This window comes from Perognathus longimembris, chromosome 1, assembly GCF_023159225.1.
Source record: "Perognathus longimembris pacificus isolate PPM17 chromosome 1, ASM2315922v1, whole genome shotgun sequence".
Classification (NCBI taxonomy): Eukaryota; Metazoa; Chordata; class Mammalia; order Rodentia; family Heteromyidae; genus Perognathus; species Perognathus longimembris.
In genome coordinates, this window is record NC_063161.1 from 109,423,784 (window position 1) to 109,438,346 (window position 14,563).

The 14,563-nt window shown below is 42.4% G+C and overlaps 1 protein-coding gene across 3 annotated transcripts in view; it reads left to right on the forward strand.

Annotated features, from left to right (window-relative positions):
• Kdm4c (lysine demethylase 4C) overlaps positions 1 to 14,563 on the forward strand; it is a 314,587-nt gene that overhangs the window by 23,173 nt on the left and 276,851 nt on the right. For 2 of the 3 annotated variants that reach the window (XM_048347179.1, XM_048347255.1), the window contains exon 2: positions 10,580 to 10,740. The exons of the other annotated variant lie outside the window; for it this stretch is intronic. In XM_048347179.1, the coding sequence (XP_048203136.1) occupies positions 10,597 to 10,740 (144 nt within the window). In that variant the 5' untranslated portion in view covers positions 10,580 to 10,596. The remainder of the gene's footprint in view (positions 1 to 10,579; positions 10,741 to 14,563) is intronic. 3 annotated transcript variants of the gene reach the window in all.

Genomic DNA, 14,563 nt, shown 5'->3' on the forward strand with positions numbered 1-14,563 from the left:
GGATATATGCTTACTCTTCTCAGTTCTGTCTACCCCTATCCTATTAAAGGGCTAGCTTAAACTTTTCTGAAAGCTCTCCTGGTACTTTGTGCTGCCTTTCTACCAGCATCTACTTGGGGACATGATAACCACTTGTATACTTTTGCATTCATAAGCCCTTTGTGCATTCACTCCTGTGTACTAGCCACACAGTTAGTGGCAAGCTAGATTGTGGCTGATCCAGGATTTAGACTGGGATGGAGAAGCAGTTTTGGAGGAAGGTTTATATTTAAGTTTCAGATTCTGTATTGTCTTTGCAGAGCTGGACCTTTGCCTCCCAAAAGGCTGTTCCAGTAGGTCCTTGGATTTGCTGGGCCTGAGTTCAGGGGAGAGGTCCATATTGTATACTTCTGAGACACTGAGAAGGGTCAGTTCGGGCAGTATGCATGAGCTCTTCTTAGGGCTTATATCAGGTGGAAAAGGATGGCAGCCACAAAAAGAATTTTTTGTAGTATGCCAATAGCCGGGAGATAGGCTGAGGAGCCTGAGGAAGAATGGTAGAGACCAGAGAGACCAAGAGAGGAAGAGGTGATAGTGTCCTAGCACTCATAAAGGCTGTGCCAGTAGAGGACTTCTCCAGGTTTAGAGATCTTGGGCAGAGTGGTTGGTGAGGGCCTGAAGCAACACAGAAAATTTGATATTTGAGAAGCCCTTGATATTGTGGAAGCCATCTTCCGGAGAGATTCCAGTGACTGGTGGCAGATGACATCAGATTACAGTGAGGAAGAAGACTGTGTAGAGGTGAGCTTGGTAAAGTATGTAGGCCTTTCTGTGTTGGGGTTTGTCCCCCAGTTTTTGGCAGGGATAAGCCTAGGAGGGGATATAGGGCATAGGTGGGAGGGACTTGAGTATCTACAGGTAGTGGGGGGAGAAGCTAATAGAAGAGATTCAATTTAAAGAATTCTTTATTATTATTTTTAGGTGAGCACACAAATGTTACTCACCTGGCAACGTGTCAAATACTTGCATTTAGCAGTTTTTAAAACAGTGTCATGATATGGTTGGGTAGGTAGTGCCACCCATTTTCCTGATGGGGAAACAGGCCATAAGTAACTTCCTTGAGGTCACATAGCTATTGTAATGGAGTCCCCCCAAGGGAGGGGACCACAAATCTAATTAATGGGGGTGGGGAATTCCCTCCTCAAAGAGTCCACCACTCAGAGACAGTCTCAAGCAAAAAAATTATAAGAGGATGGATTTATTGGGGAAGTAAAAAGCAAACTGACTGGCCAGGGCCACAGCCCAGACTCAGGAGCTGGGACCGCGCGCCCTGGGTCGCGCTCGGGGTTGGGTTATAAAGGCAATACCACTTGGTTAAGCCTGCCACATGCAGGTGGCCAATGAGGTTACAACACTTACAGAGCATGCCAGATCACACGTAAGTGGCCAGTGGGGTTATAATCTGTCTCATAGTATCTGTTTGAACCAACCTATCATTCTAGTTAGAATTTGGCAGGACTCACATGATGCAGGCGGCTCACGTGATGCAGGCAGATATGCCTACTCATGGGAGGGCACAGGTTTAACCTTGAGTGCTCCACAATTCTGGTTGTCAAGCAGTTTACATAATCTTATCACAGAGAAGGGGAACTTCCCTGGATAGGGTGGGGAGATCTTAGTGATTGAGTTAGCTTCTGCTCACTTTAACTAATCTGAGCTGGAGTCAGTCTGACTCCCCTCAACTGCCAATGATGGCGCTGGCCAGATCTGACCTCCATATTACAGCTACTAGGAGAGGAAGGCACATGGAGGGAATCTAGTTCTGTCTGGCTCTTGAGATCTCTAACTACTTGCCTCTAAAATGAGACAGTCATAGGTTGAGAGAAATCAGCCAATTTTTTTCTCCTTGTTTGCTTGTGCCACTGACTATTAGCATGGAGTTAGGTTAATTTGTTTTTCAAGTTTTAGGACCTACCCTCCCTCCCTCCCTCCCTCCCTCCCTTCCTTCCTTCCTTCCTTTCTTCCTTCCCTCGTTCCTTCCTTCCTTGTCTTTGCTTATACTAGGCCTAGAACTCAAGGTCTCTCGTTTATGTTTTTTGCTCAAGGCTAGCTCTCTACCACTTAAGCCATATATCTACTTCTGGCTTTTTTTTTTTTTTTTTGCCAGTCCTGGGGCTTGAACTCAGGGCCTGAGCACTGTCCTTGGCTTCTTTTTGCTCAAGGCTAGCACTCTGCCAACTTGAGCCACAGTGCCTCTTCTGGGCCTTTTCTATATATGTGGTGCTGAGGAATCAAACCCAGGGCTTCATGTATACAAGGCAAGGACTCTTTCCACTAGGCCATATTCCCATATTCCTACTTCTGACTTTTTTTTGGTTAATTGGAGATAAGAGTTTTGTCTCTGGGCTAGTTTTTCAGTGGGATTCTCAGATCTCAGCCTCTTGAGTAGCTAGAAAAAGTACGGGAGTGAGCTACCATACCTGGCTTCTGCTTCAGCTTTCATTGCTGGAATTAAAAGCATATAGTGTTGCCCTCTGGTGTTTGTTTTTTTTGAGACAGGGTCTTGCTATGTTGAGCAGGTTGGTTTCCAGCTCTAGATCCTCCCACTTTAGCATCCAAGTTTTGAGATTGCTGAAAGTATCTTTACCGAGTCATTGGCCTGTCAGTCCCTGGACTACTTCCTAGAATCTCCCTTTTCACTCCTACATCTGGAATGGGCTGGCTCAAGGAGAGAATGGAGTGGAGATTTGAATCCAGAAGATTAAGAAAAAGCTGCTGGATCAGTGGAGGGTAGGAGTCCTGGTGCTGAGAAATACTAGGCCTAGAGGTTTTCTTTACTGTGTTGTTTTCTAATTTAGGGCCCCAGGCCTGGAATTGGGGGTGGGGTTGGGGGTGGGTGTAGATGTGGGTGTGGGGATGGGGTAGAGTGTCTGATGAAAACACTAAATTTAGAGCCTTGCAGTGGATAGATACCTGGGTAGATATGCTAATGGTAAAGAGAAGGAATTTCCTTTTCCTCCTTAGTAGTGAATCCTTTGAAGCAAATGTAGTAGAATGTAAGGTCAGAGTCTTGTGCCTTCTTGCTAATAAAACTGGGGAGTATGTGATTTTTTTTTTGTTCTATTGTCTCTGGCCTGGCTGAAATAAATTGCTATAAGCTTGAGTGGTTTAAAACAAGAGAAAATTGGGGCTGGGAATATGGCCTAGTGGCAAGAGTGCTTGATTCATATACATGAAGCCCTGGGTTCAATTCCCCAGCACCACATATATAGAAAATGGCCAGAAGTGGTGCTGTGGCTCAAGTGGCAGAGTGCTAGCTTTGAGCAAAGAGAAGCCAGGGACAGTGCTCAGGCCCTGAGTCCAAGCCCCAGGACTGGCAAAAAAAAAAGAAGAAAAAAACCCAAAAAAACAAAAAACAAGAGAAAATTCATTGTTTCACAGTCCTGGCAGCTAGACCTCTAAATTAGTCAAGGTGCCAGGCAGTTTTGTGTTATTACTGAAGAATTTAGGTAAGGGTCTGTCACCCGTTTTTCTCCTAGCTTCTTGAGTTGCCAGTTGGCATACTCGTGCCTGCATGGCTCCAATCTCTGTTTCTGTCTTCTGGTAGTATAGTCTTCTTCCTGCTGTGTCTTTAAAAACAAAAGTGATTCTGAACTACAACTTGCATTCATTAACCTTACCTTACCTTGATTATGTAAATCTGCAAAGGTTAGGTAGGGTTCAGGTATCGTCGGTATTGAGGGTCAGGTTGCAATATGTGTTTTGGGGTGACACAAGTCAGACTACAATAGTGCCTATCCAAGGCAGTCTGCAGAGCAGAAACTTGCTTGATATACTGTGAGTATAAACCCAGTGAACTTTTGAAGGTTTTTTTGTTTTTTTGTTTTGGTTTTTTTGGTGCCAATCCTGGGGCTTAAGCACTGACCCTGAGCTTCTTTTGCTAAAGGCTCTACCACTTCTGCATTTTTCTGTGTATTTGGTGCTGAGGAATCAAACTCAGGGCTTCATGCATACTAGGCAAGCACTCTATCACTAAGCCACATTCCCAGCCCCCCAGTGAACTTTAGTTGGAACTGAAGGGCCAGACTTTGTTGTTCAGTTTTGTTTTGTTTTTTTGGTCGGTTGTGGGGCTTGAACTCTGGTCCTGGGTGTGCTGCTCCTGAGCTCTTTAGCTCAAGGCTAGTAGTCTACCACTTTGAGCCACAGTGACATTTCCAGTTTTCTGGTAGTTAATTGGAGGTAAAAGTTTCAAGGACTTTCCTGCCTGGGCTGACTTTGAACCTGGATCCTCAGATCTCAGCCTCCTGAGTAGCTAGGGTTACAGGCATGAACCACAGGTGCTCAGCCTTCAGTTTCTTTTTTAACTTACTTTGAAGGAAAGGAGGCATGGCTAGCACTAGAGAGGGATCACCACTAGGGCTTAAACAGGTCCTTGAAGAACCATGAGACTTTTTCTAAACTAGTGTAGCTGTGGCTTGTCTTGGTTCTCTCTTTAGCCTAGTGCATTACCTGCTAAACTGGTGAGTGCTGTACTTCCCAGAGGCTGTGCTTTATAGTTAGACCCTAAAGGGTTCTCTTTAGTGGCAACTAGCAGTACAGAGCTATTCTGTGCCAGGGCTTGTTGAATAAATTCATATGCATATGATTGGAGCCATCTCTCAGAAGTTGTTCAGAAGTAGGAGAATGCAAGTCAGAAACACATCATGCATAAAGAAAGCAGTGTGGAATTTAACATTACATTTGGCCAGAAACATTAGTCAGCTTCCTTATTATTGCCAAATAGGTCTGATTTGTCCTTACACTAGGAGGGTAGATGTTTTTTCTTTATAGTACAGTAAACATTTTTCATAAATGAAAATGTAGGAGCTATATAAGTGTGACTCGGTACCAGACTTTTTTTCACTTAATAGTAAGGTCTTTTTTCTTTTTAAACTTATTAAACTTTTGTATGCCTAATGTAGTAAGGAGGTCAGATCTGGCCAGAGCCATCAATGGCCACCTGGCATTTTGTCTTGATGGGTGTGCCTGAATTCCTAGAGGAAGGGAAGTCCTATCCCTAGGTGATGGATGTTCCCACATCTCTGAAGACAGGCGTGGGCCCTTGGCCTGTAGGTTACTGAACCTGACAGTAACGTGCTTGGGACTGGGAGCTAACAGACCCTGCCCCCTGACCTGACCCTATTTAGGGTTAGGCCAGCTTAGGCGCCAGGTTACCAATGCCACACATCTCTGTCTTTGCGTCTTGTGTCCTGTCTCCTGGCTCATTTCTGGTCACCATGGCATCCTGTCAGTTCTCTATTGGAGCTGAGTTAGTTTGTTGGTATTGTTCTTGTTCTATCCTTCCTCTCTGGTCTGTTTCGTGACAGTGTTAAGGGTATTCAAGGCCTTTGTAACTACTGCCTACCTGCAGACTGCTCATGTTCTACTAGAGACTCCAAGGTTCTAGCCTTCAAAATGTGGCTTCTTGGATGATTTATTATATAACACTATAACCCTAGCTACTTGGGAGACTGAGGCAGCAGGATCACTTGAGGATAAAAGTTCAGGGCTAAGCCCTGTTCTGATGGCTCATGCTTATAATCCTAACTCAGGAGGCTGAGATCTGAGGATCACAGTTCAAAGCCAGTCTGGGCAGAAAAATCCCTAGGAGACTCTTATCTCCAATTCACCACTCAAAAAACAAGTAGTGCTGTGGCTCAAGTGGTAGAGCACAATCCTTGAGCACACAGATGAGTTCCACCCCCACAAGTGCGACCCCCCACACTCCCCGCGGCCCCCCCCCTCCCCGCAAAAAAAAAAGTTTAAGGCCAGCCTGGGCAACATAGCAAGACTCCTATGTCCTAAAATGAAAGACACTATGAAAGTTCTTAGTGTACTTGCTGTATCTATGGTCATTTGGTTTAGTTATTCTCAGAGACACTAAAGGCCACTCTATAGACACAAAATAATGAAGTTACCATTAGAGATATTGCTTGTTATTCACTTTAGGGACTTAGTCTCTGTGTAGATTAGTATGTCACCCTCAGAACTCATAGCATCTATACTTAAGGAATAGAACAATCTTTCTTGGATTAGGAAATAAGCAAGAACATTTGAAATACACATACTCTTTTTTTTTTTTTTTTTGGCCAGTCCTGGGCCTTGGACCCCGGGCCTGAGCACTGTCCCTGGCTTCCTTTTTGCTCAAGGCTAGCACTCTGCCACTTGAGCCACAGCGCCACTTCTGGCCGTTTTCTATATATGTGGTGCTGGGGAATCGAACCCAGGGCCTCATGTATACGAGGCAAGCTCTCTCACCACTAGGCCATATCCCCAGCCCCCACATATTCTTTTTTTTAATTAATTAAATTTTGTTGACAAGGTGTTGTGCAAAAGGGGTACAGTTACATAATAGGGCAGTGAGTACATTTCTTGTGATATCTTACACCCTTGTTTTTCTTTCCCCTCCTTACATCAGGTAGGCATATATACTATACCCAGTGTACCAAAATCATATACAGTAGCCACGTGGCGTACGCCAAAGGAAATTTACCTAGAACTTTAAATATAATGTCATCAATAGAGTTTGCTTATCCTTGTCTTATATGATCATATATACATAGCTGTTGAGCTATTGTGAAACACACATATTCTTGATACAGAGAAATAAAGTTTTAGAGAAAGAAGCGGGGCTAAGGATTAATTGTAATAACATTGTCAATATTATAGAACTCATAAATGTGGATAACAAAAATCTCGATTCCAGAAAACACATAAAAATGTCTTTAAGAATAATGAGTATAGGGGGTGGGAATATGGCCTAGTGGTAAAGTGCTTGCCTTGTGTACATGAAGTTTGATTCCTCAGCACCGCATATATAGAAAAAAGCCACAAGTGGCGCTGTGGCTCAAGTGGTAGAGTGCTAGCCTTGAGCAAAAAGAAGCCAGGAACAGTGCTCAGGCCCTGAGTTCAAGCCCCAGGACTGGCAAAAAATAAAGCAAGCAAGCAAAAAAAAAGAATAAGTATAAATGGTCTCCCCCTCAAAGAACTTAAAGTGTACATAAATGTCCAAAAATCAATGCTATTGGTATCAAATACATGAAATTTAATACTAGATTTATTTGCCTATAATATTGGCAGAGATTTAGATAGTAGGGTTAAGTATATTGAGTTATTTAAAAATTTTATGATGATCACATGTTGGGTTTATAGATTAAAAACTTGTGAAACTTAAGCCAACTAGGTTTTTGGTGTATGTAATTTGTATGTGGAACTTGTTTTGTGTAGACAAAGGAGAAGTGATGTTTGGAAAGGGACAAAATATATTTCTCCCCTAGCTAGAAAGCTAGGTCACAGCTAAGGTTTACTTTTCATTGCTGCTCATTTATTGCAGGTATTTTTTGAGACAGCTTGGCTATGTAGCCCAGGCTGACCTCAAGCTTGTGATTATCTTGCTTTAGCCTGATAGTGGTGTGTGTGTGTGTGTGTGTGTGTGTGTGTGTGTGTGTGTGTGTGTGTGTGTGGTGTGGTGTGTGTGTGACTGGGGCTTGGGGCTTGAACACAGGGCCTGGGTACTGTCCTTTACCTTTTTGCTCAAGGCTAGTATTCTCATTTAAGCCACAACTTTACTTTTTGCTTTTTGATGGTTAATTGGAATTTCTTGCTTAGGCTGGCTTTGAACCATGTTCCTCAGATTTCAGCCTCCTGAGTAGCTAGGGTTACAGGCCTGACCCACCAGTGCCTGGCTTCTGAGAGAATCTTATCTCCAATTAACCACAAAATGCTGGAAGGTAGAGCTGTGCTTCAAGTGGTAGAGCACTAGCCTTAAGCAAAAGAGCTTAGGCACAACTCTCAGACCCCCAAGTTCAAGCTTCAGTACCACCATACACACACACACACACACACACACACACACACACACACACACACACACACGCCTCAGTACCACCACACATGCACATCCCAGACAGAAAATGACCTGAATTTGGCATCCTTTTATTTAAATACTTTAATAGTTTGGTTTTTATTCTTTTATGCATTTGACAAATGATTATTACAGCAGGCTGGTGCCAGGCTGTATGCCAGGGCTGACAGAGATGGTGAGTCTGCCTTTCCTTTGAGAGCTCATAGTTCAGTGCGTGGTTGGAAGTGCTAGCAGCTGGGTGAGGCTGTGACATGCAGAAAGGGTGGGGAAATGCAGGGGTGGCCACTCAGTCCTTGCCAGAAAGTTGACAATCTCAAGCATAGGCTGGAGTTTGCCAGGTCAGGAAGCAGGCACACTGCTTTAAGAGGAGGGAGTAATGTTCCAAGACTCGAGAGCTTTACTTGTTAGAGAAGCACAAGTCTGCAAGTACTGTGGGAAATGCAGTTGGCCTTCTGTATTTGAGTGTTAAGCCTCAATGAATTGAACTGAGGATAAAAAATATTTGAAAAATGTGCATATATAGATTTTTAAATTCAGCAGTGTAGCATAACTATTCATTTAGCATTTGCATTGACTAACAGATAGGTTATATGTGAACATTGAGCTATTTTATATAAAGGACTTGATTGAGCATCCTTAGACTTGAGTGTCCTAGGAGGAGGAGTCCAGTCTCTGCAGACAGGCAAGGATGGATGAACAGTATAGTTAGTGGTGATGGATGAGGCTGGGGTTAAGCAAGAGCTAAATTTGGATGCATGTAAAGAACATTGTACTTACTATATAGAGTGAGAATTTATTCTGCAGGCCATAGCTTTGGGTGTATGCACCTATGTTTGTGTGGAGGAAAATATGTTAAGACCAAGACTAGGAACTTCAATCTGGTACTGAGGTTTGAATTCAGAACCTTGCTCTCATGCTTGGCTTTCATGCTCATAGCTGGTATTCTACCTCTACCACCTGAGCTACATACCCCCCCCACCCCCACCCCCCCCGCCCTCAGTTTAGGCAGAAAAGTTCCTGAGACTGATCTCCAGTTAACCACCAAAAAGTTGGAAGTTGAGCCATGGCTTATAAGTGGTAGAGTGCTAGCCAGGAGCAAAAAAGTTCAGGGACATCATCCAGGCCCTAAATTTAAGTCTCAGGACTGTCACTCCCTCTCCCCTCAAATGAGGGGGGTGGGGAACTTCCTTCAAAGAGGATTTCAGACATTCAGCATCTGGAAGTGGTTTGTTGGGTCTTTCTGAATTAGTCACTCCAGTGTTTTTTTTTTTTTGTTTTTTGTTTTTTTTTGTTTTGGTCAGTGTTGGACTTGAGCTCAGCCCTGGGCACTGTCTTTAAGCTCTTCTGCTCAAGGCTAGTGCTCTTCCACTTTGAGTCACAGTGCGCCATTTCCAGCTTTTTGGTGGCTAATTGGGGATTAGAGTAAGAGTCTCACAGCTTTTCCTGCCCAGGCTGGCTTCCAACTGCAATCATCATGTCTCAGCCTCCCCAGTAGCTAGGATTATAGGCGTAAGCCATCAGCGCCCCGCTTACTTCAGTACTTCTTTATTCATCTTTGTATTTTCCCTGTCTGGAATGTGTTAGGTGCTCCATAAACATTCATTGAAGGAATCATTTCACTCATTGACTGCATAAGTTATTGTTTTTGCAGCAAAAGCTGCTAACTACCTACATGTGTGCACTATGCATATGTGTGCTATGGGATTAATTTAGGGCTTTGTGCTTACTAGGTAAATGCTATACCACTGGAGCCACTCCCCTAGCACTGATTATTTTATGTATCTTTTGAAATTTTGGTTTCTAAGCTCTAGACACTCTGTTTCTCAGTTCCTGCAATATGTCCCGACTATCTCCACTTCCTGGAATAGTCATTCTCTCATGTGACCAGCTGCTATATCTTCTTGTGAGTCTTTAACTCCAACTCCACCCCTTTCTAGGGAAGTGACTTGTAATTAGTCTAGTAGAGTTAGTTCTTTCTTGTATGCATTTTTGAAGTTTTTTCAGCCCCCAGACAGTGAGCTTGGAAGGTAGAGTCACCTACCTCTTTCTTTGTTCTTAGTGCTTTCAACTAGTGCCTGGTGGCTTTATTCGATGGTTAGTTTGTAAGTTATTACAGGACAATATTAGAACAAGCTGGAAGCATATTTCAGTCAACTGCTGGGAATATTGAGTGTCCTCTACTTAGCCAAAAGAAGCCTTTAGATATATGCATGTGTGAGTGACAAGAGTTTCTTTCAGAACTGGTACATGAGCAACATCTTGTAGTTAGAGATGTGGCACAGGGTGTAAGGCACCAAGCCAGTGAGTGAAAACATAAGATATGGGGTTCAAGTTCCTGTCTAGACAAAACAAACTCTCCCCTCCCCTGCTGCCCAAAAGAATAACATCTTTTGTGGTCTTGCAGTGGTAGAAAAATTTATTTTTACTTGGAAGGATTTTGAGTAGGCCAGCAGTACAGTCAGACTGTGATTCTGTGCCAGGAATAGGGGCTTGGCAAGAGATGACCAGTCTGCCATTTTATCAGAGAGATGGGGAGTCTCAGTCACAATGGGGGAGGGAGTAGGAAGTGACTGGAAAGCAGAGCTTCTGCTGTGTGGGGTGATTTCAGGGGATTGCTTATATGGTGCTTAGGAGAAAAGACCACTAACTTTAAGCACAAATAATTCAGTGCTGATGATTCTATCCTCTTCTCTACAGAGACTACCTTAGCCATCATGGAGGTGGCAGAGGCGGGGAGCCCCCTGAACCCCAGCTGTAAGATAATGACTTTCAGACCCTCCATGGAGGAGTTCCGGGAGTTCAACAAATACCTTGCCTACATGGAGTCGAAAGGAGCTCACCGAGCTGGTCTTGCAAAGGTGATTATGGTCAGATCACTTGGCCTTCAGTTATGCTCCATTGTGTCTTCCATAGGAAAAAAAAAATTGTAATGTGTTTGTCCTGTTAATCCATGTGTGATATTGATTTCCTTCCTCAAATAATAGTGATCTTATTTTTCTTTTTTCTTTTTGGTCCATTGTGGGGCTTGAACTCAGGGCCTGGGTGTTGTACCTGAGCTCTTTTGCTCAAGGCTAGACCTCTACCAATTTGAGCCACAGCTCCACTTCTGGTTTTTGAGTAGTTAATTGGAGATGAGTCTCACAGACTTTCCTGCTCAGACTGGCTTTGAACCATGATCCCTATCTTAGTCTGCTTTGTAACTAAGGTCACAAGTGTGAGCTACCAGTGTCCATTCTTTTCCGTTGTCTTTAAGCAAGCACTGTACCATTTCAGCCATGCTTGTGGCCATGTTCTTAGACTACTGATTCTTTTCTCTTCTTTCTTTACGAATCTGAAATGCTTCATAGAAACCAGAGATATGCCTGTATTGGGTTTTAGAGGTATGTGAGTGTATTAATAGTTTCATCAATTTTCTCTCCCTTACTTCTTGTGTTTTTTGTTTGTCATTTAAATTCTGATTCTAAAATATGAAAAGCAGATTTAAAAAGTTCAAAGTTTTAAATATCTTTAAATAGTTGTAAAAAGGAGTTTCAATCCAACATGTCAGTTTGTAAGTACAATGAGTACGTGACGTTTTTGAGATATACTTTATGTAAGATGTTGTATACCCACTTAAAATAGTAACTCAGGGGCTTGTAGTTTATTGAGTTGTCCATCTGTCACTACTGTTGCATTTCGGAACATTTTCATCATCATAGAAAGACTGTACCCATTAAGCAGTCAATTCCCACTCCCGGTCACCACCCATTGCCCCTCGCAGCCCTAGGCAACCACGATCAGTTTTTTCTTTGTCTATTCTATTTTATTTTTAGTTATTTTTTTCACCAAATGTGAAGAGTTCGTGCTATGTGCCAAGAGTGTGTGAGGGTACTGGAGGTACAAAATAGACCAAATCCTTGCTTCATGGACCTTAAATATTGGTGATAGCATGTTGTAATGATGAGAAATGGACGTTTAAGCAGACACAAACCCAATGGGTAAAAAGAGATTGCAGTTTGAAGTTAGCCTGGGCAGAAAAGTTCTTAGATTCTGTCTCCAAAAAACCTAGCAAAAAGTAGGGTTGGAGGTATGACTCAGCCATAGAGCAGTAGCTTAGCAAGTATAGGCCTTGAGTTCAAATCCCAGTACTGCCAAAACAAAAAAATGAGATAACAGAAATCAACAGAAAAAGCCCTAACCAAACCAAAAACTCCAGCCTTCTCAAGATGTGGCAACAGAAAGAATAGTAAGTCCAGAGTGTAGAAACTGGTCTGAACTTCATGCATGGGAGGAATAGGGAGTTGGCACTGGTGGGCAGGTTTAGGAGGTGGTGAAAGTGCAGAAGGAATCATGAAAATGATCAGATGTTCATTCTAAATACAAAGGAAAAGAAGATGTGGTGACAGTTTATCTATTTTGTTTCTGTTTTTGTTTTTGTGTCCATACTTGAGCTTGAACTGAGGGCATGGGCACTTGTCCCTTAGCTTTTTCACTTGAGGCTGGTGCTGTGTCATTGCGCCACAGCTCCACTTCAGGCTAATTGGAGGTAAGAATCTCTCAGATTTTCCTGCCTGGGCTGTCTTTGAACCTTCATCTTAAGATCTTAAGCCTCCTTAGCAGCTACACTTAGATATGTGATCTACTGGTGCCTGGTTATTTATTTTGTTGTTTTTGTGCCCCCTCCCCTTCTTTTTGGAAGATAACTGGCTTCTATGTAAAGAATGAATTTTGTGGGTCTATGGGGAGAGAGCATTCAGTGACTCTTGTCAGGGCAGTTGTGTCAAGTGACGAAAAAGTGATGTATCCTAGACCAGTGAAGAAGAGAGAAGCAGTCTATAGTTTAGATGTGTTTGAAAGCCTTCTCTTTTCTTCTTATAGGTGCCAGATAATACCTGTAAGAAATGATGATAAATGACACATTCAGAATCATAGGTGTGTTCAGTAAAGTTTGGAGAACTGCATTGTGTGTTTGGACTCTGGTAGATCACAGAATTCTGAAAGAGTGAAATCCATCTCTTGTAACTAGAGAGGGAGGAATGAAGTTTAATTTAAAACTTACCTGAGGAAAAATGTATTTTATTTTAGTTACTTCAGTTTAATTGATCTAATCAATTGGTTTCTAATCTGGGACTTGTAAGACTGAAACCTGTAGACATGTCAGCATCATGTCTACATGAATGCCTGATCTCTGGCGGAGCCCATCATTGAGATGAAGTGCTTGATCACATCAGTGTGAAGGTTTTACCTGGACTCTCCATCTCCGCTGTGAAGGTCTCATGTGGAGAGCAGGTGTAGCTGAGCAGAGAACTTCTTGAACTGTCAGGATTGGACATCAGGTTCTTACCTCCAGTGGATACTACTTGTAACCCAATTCTTTTTTTTTTTTGGTGCAGTCCTGGGGCCTTAACTCAGGACCTGAGCACTGTCCCTGACTTCTTTTTGCTCAAGCCTAGCACTCTACTTCTTGAGTCACAGTGCCACTTCTGGCTTTTTCTATATATGTGGTGCTGAGGAATTGAACCCAGGGCTTCATGTATATGAAGCAAGCATTCTACCACTAGGCCATATTCCCAAACCCTGTAATCCAATTCTTCACTGTGTCTGACATGTGTCCCTGGAGGGCCTGTTGTTTAGTTTTATGTTTGTTAAGGCTCAAAGTCAATCTTGGAAAAGGTTTACAATTTAGGGATATTAGATTGAGTGTTAACTAGAATTGGGTGAGACTTGAAAAAGGAGAAAACAGAAAGTAAAGGTTTAGAATGAATTTCCAGGCTTAGCTTACCTTCTTTATTGGGGTAGCTCTTAAAAGATTTCATTTTTGGCATCTTAGCACTTCAACATTACCTTTATGAAGCAAATCATTCTTTAGTTGAAGCAAATGTCTTCTTTCAGAGTCATTTAACGAAGTTAAATGAACTTGTAATGGTTTACTAAGGATTGGCAGAATGGATTCTGGATATGACTTTCTCCTTTGGTCTCTGAATGCAGCCCTTTGTCCTATTTTCTCTCCTTCTGGTTTTTGAAAACACATTGTTTCCACTGAGATTAGTATATTATCTAGTGAGAGGGTGACATGTTTAGTAACGTTAGAAGAGGAAGCAATAGCTCCCCTCACAAGGGAGCTATACGTAAAGTCCACCTGAGCTGCTCCTAGCATTATGAGACAGAAGAAAGTTAATGAGAACTACAATTACAAGACACACCTGAGTCCAAAAATGCCTCCTTAAGTAAGGCAAGACTTATTGACAGAGCTGGAGATTAATTTATTCTATCCCATGTTAATTTCCTATTTCCTATTTCTTATTTATTTGTTCTAATCATTTTTACCATCTTTTATGTCAAATCATATAAACTCAACATTGCCTATCTTCCTTTTTGTTGTGGAAGTTTCCACAGTAACAGATGTACCGAATTGCACCAAGTCAGATGTTACAGTGAAAAATCAAGACTGCAATTACAAAGCTAGTTTGCTTATATAGTCTTGAAGAACAGAGTGTGGGAAGGCTCTTTGTAATGTAGTGTTGACAGCTTAGTGAGTTTGTCTTAGTTTATGATTCAAAGATAGTGGTGGAATAGTTCTAATAGTAGAGACTTTGGCTTATTATTTATTTTGATTATTTTCTGTTTTTTTTTTTGCCAGTCCTGGGCCTTGGACTCAGGGCCTGAGCACTGTCCCTGGCTTCTTTTTGCTCAAGGCTAGCA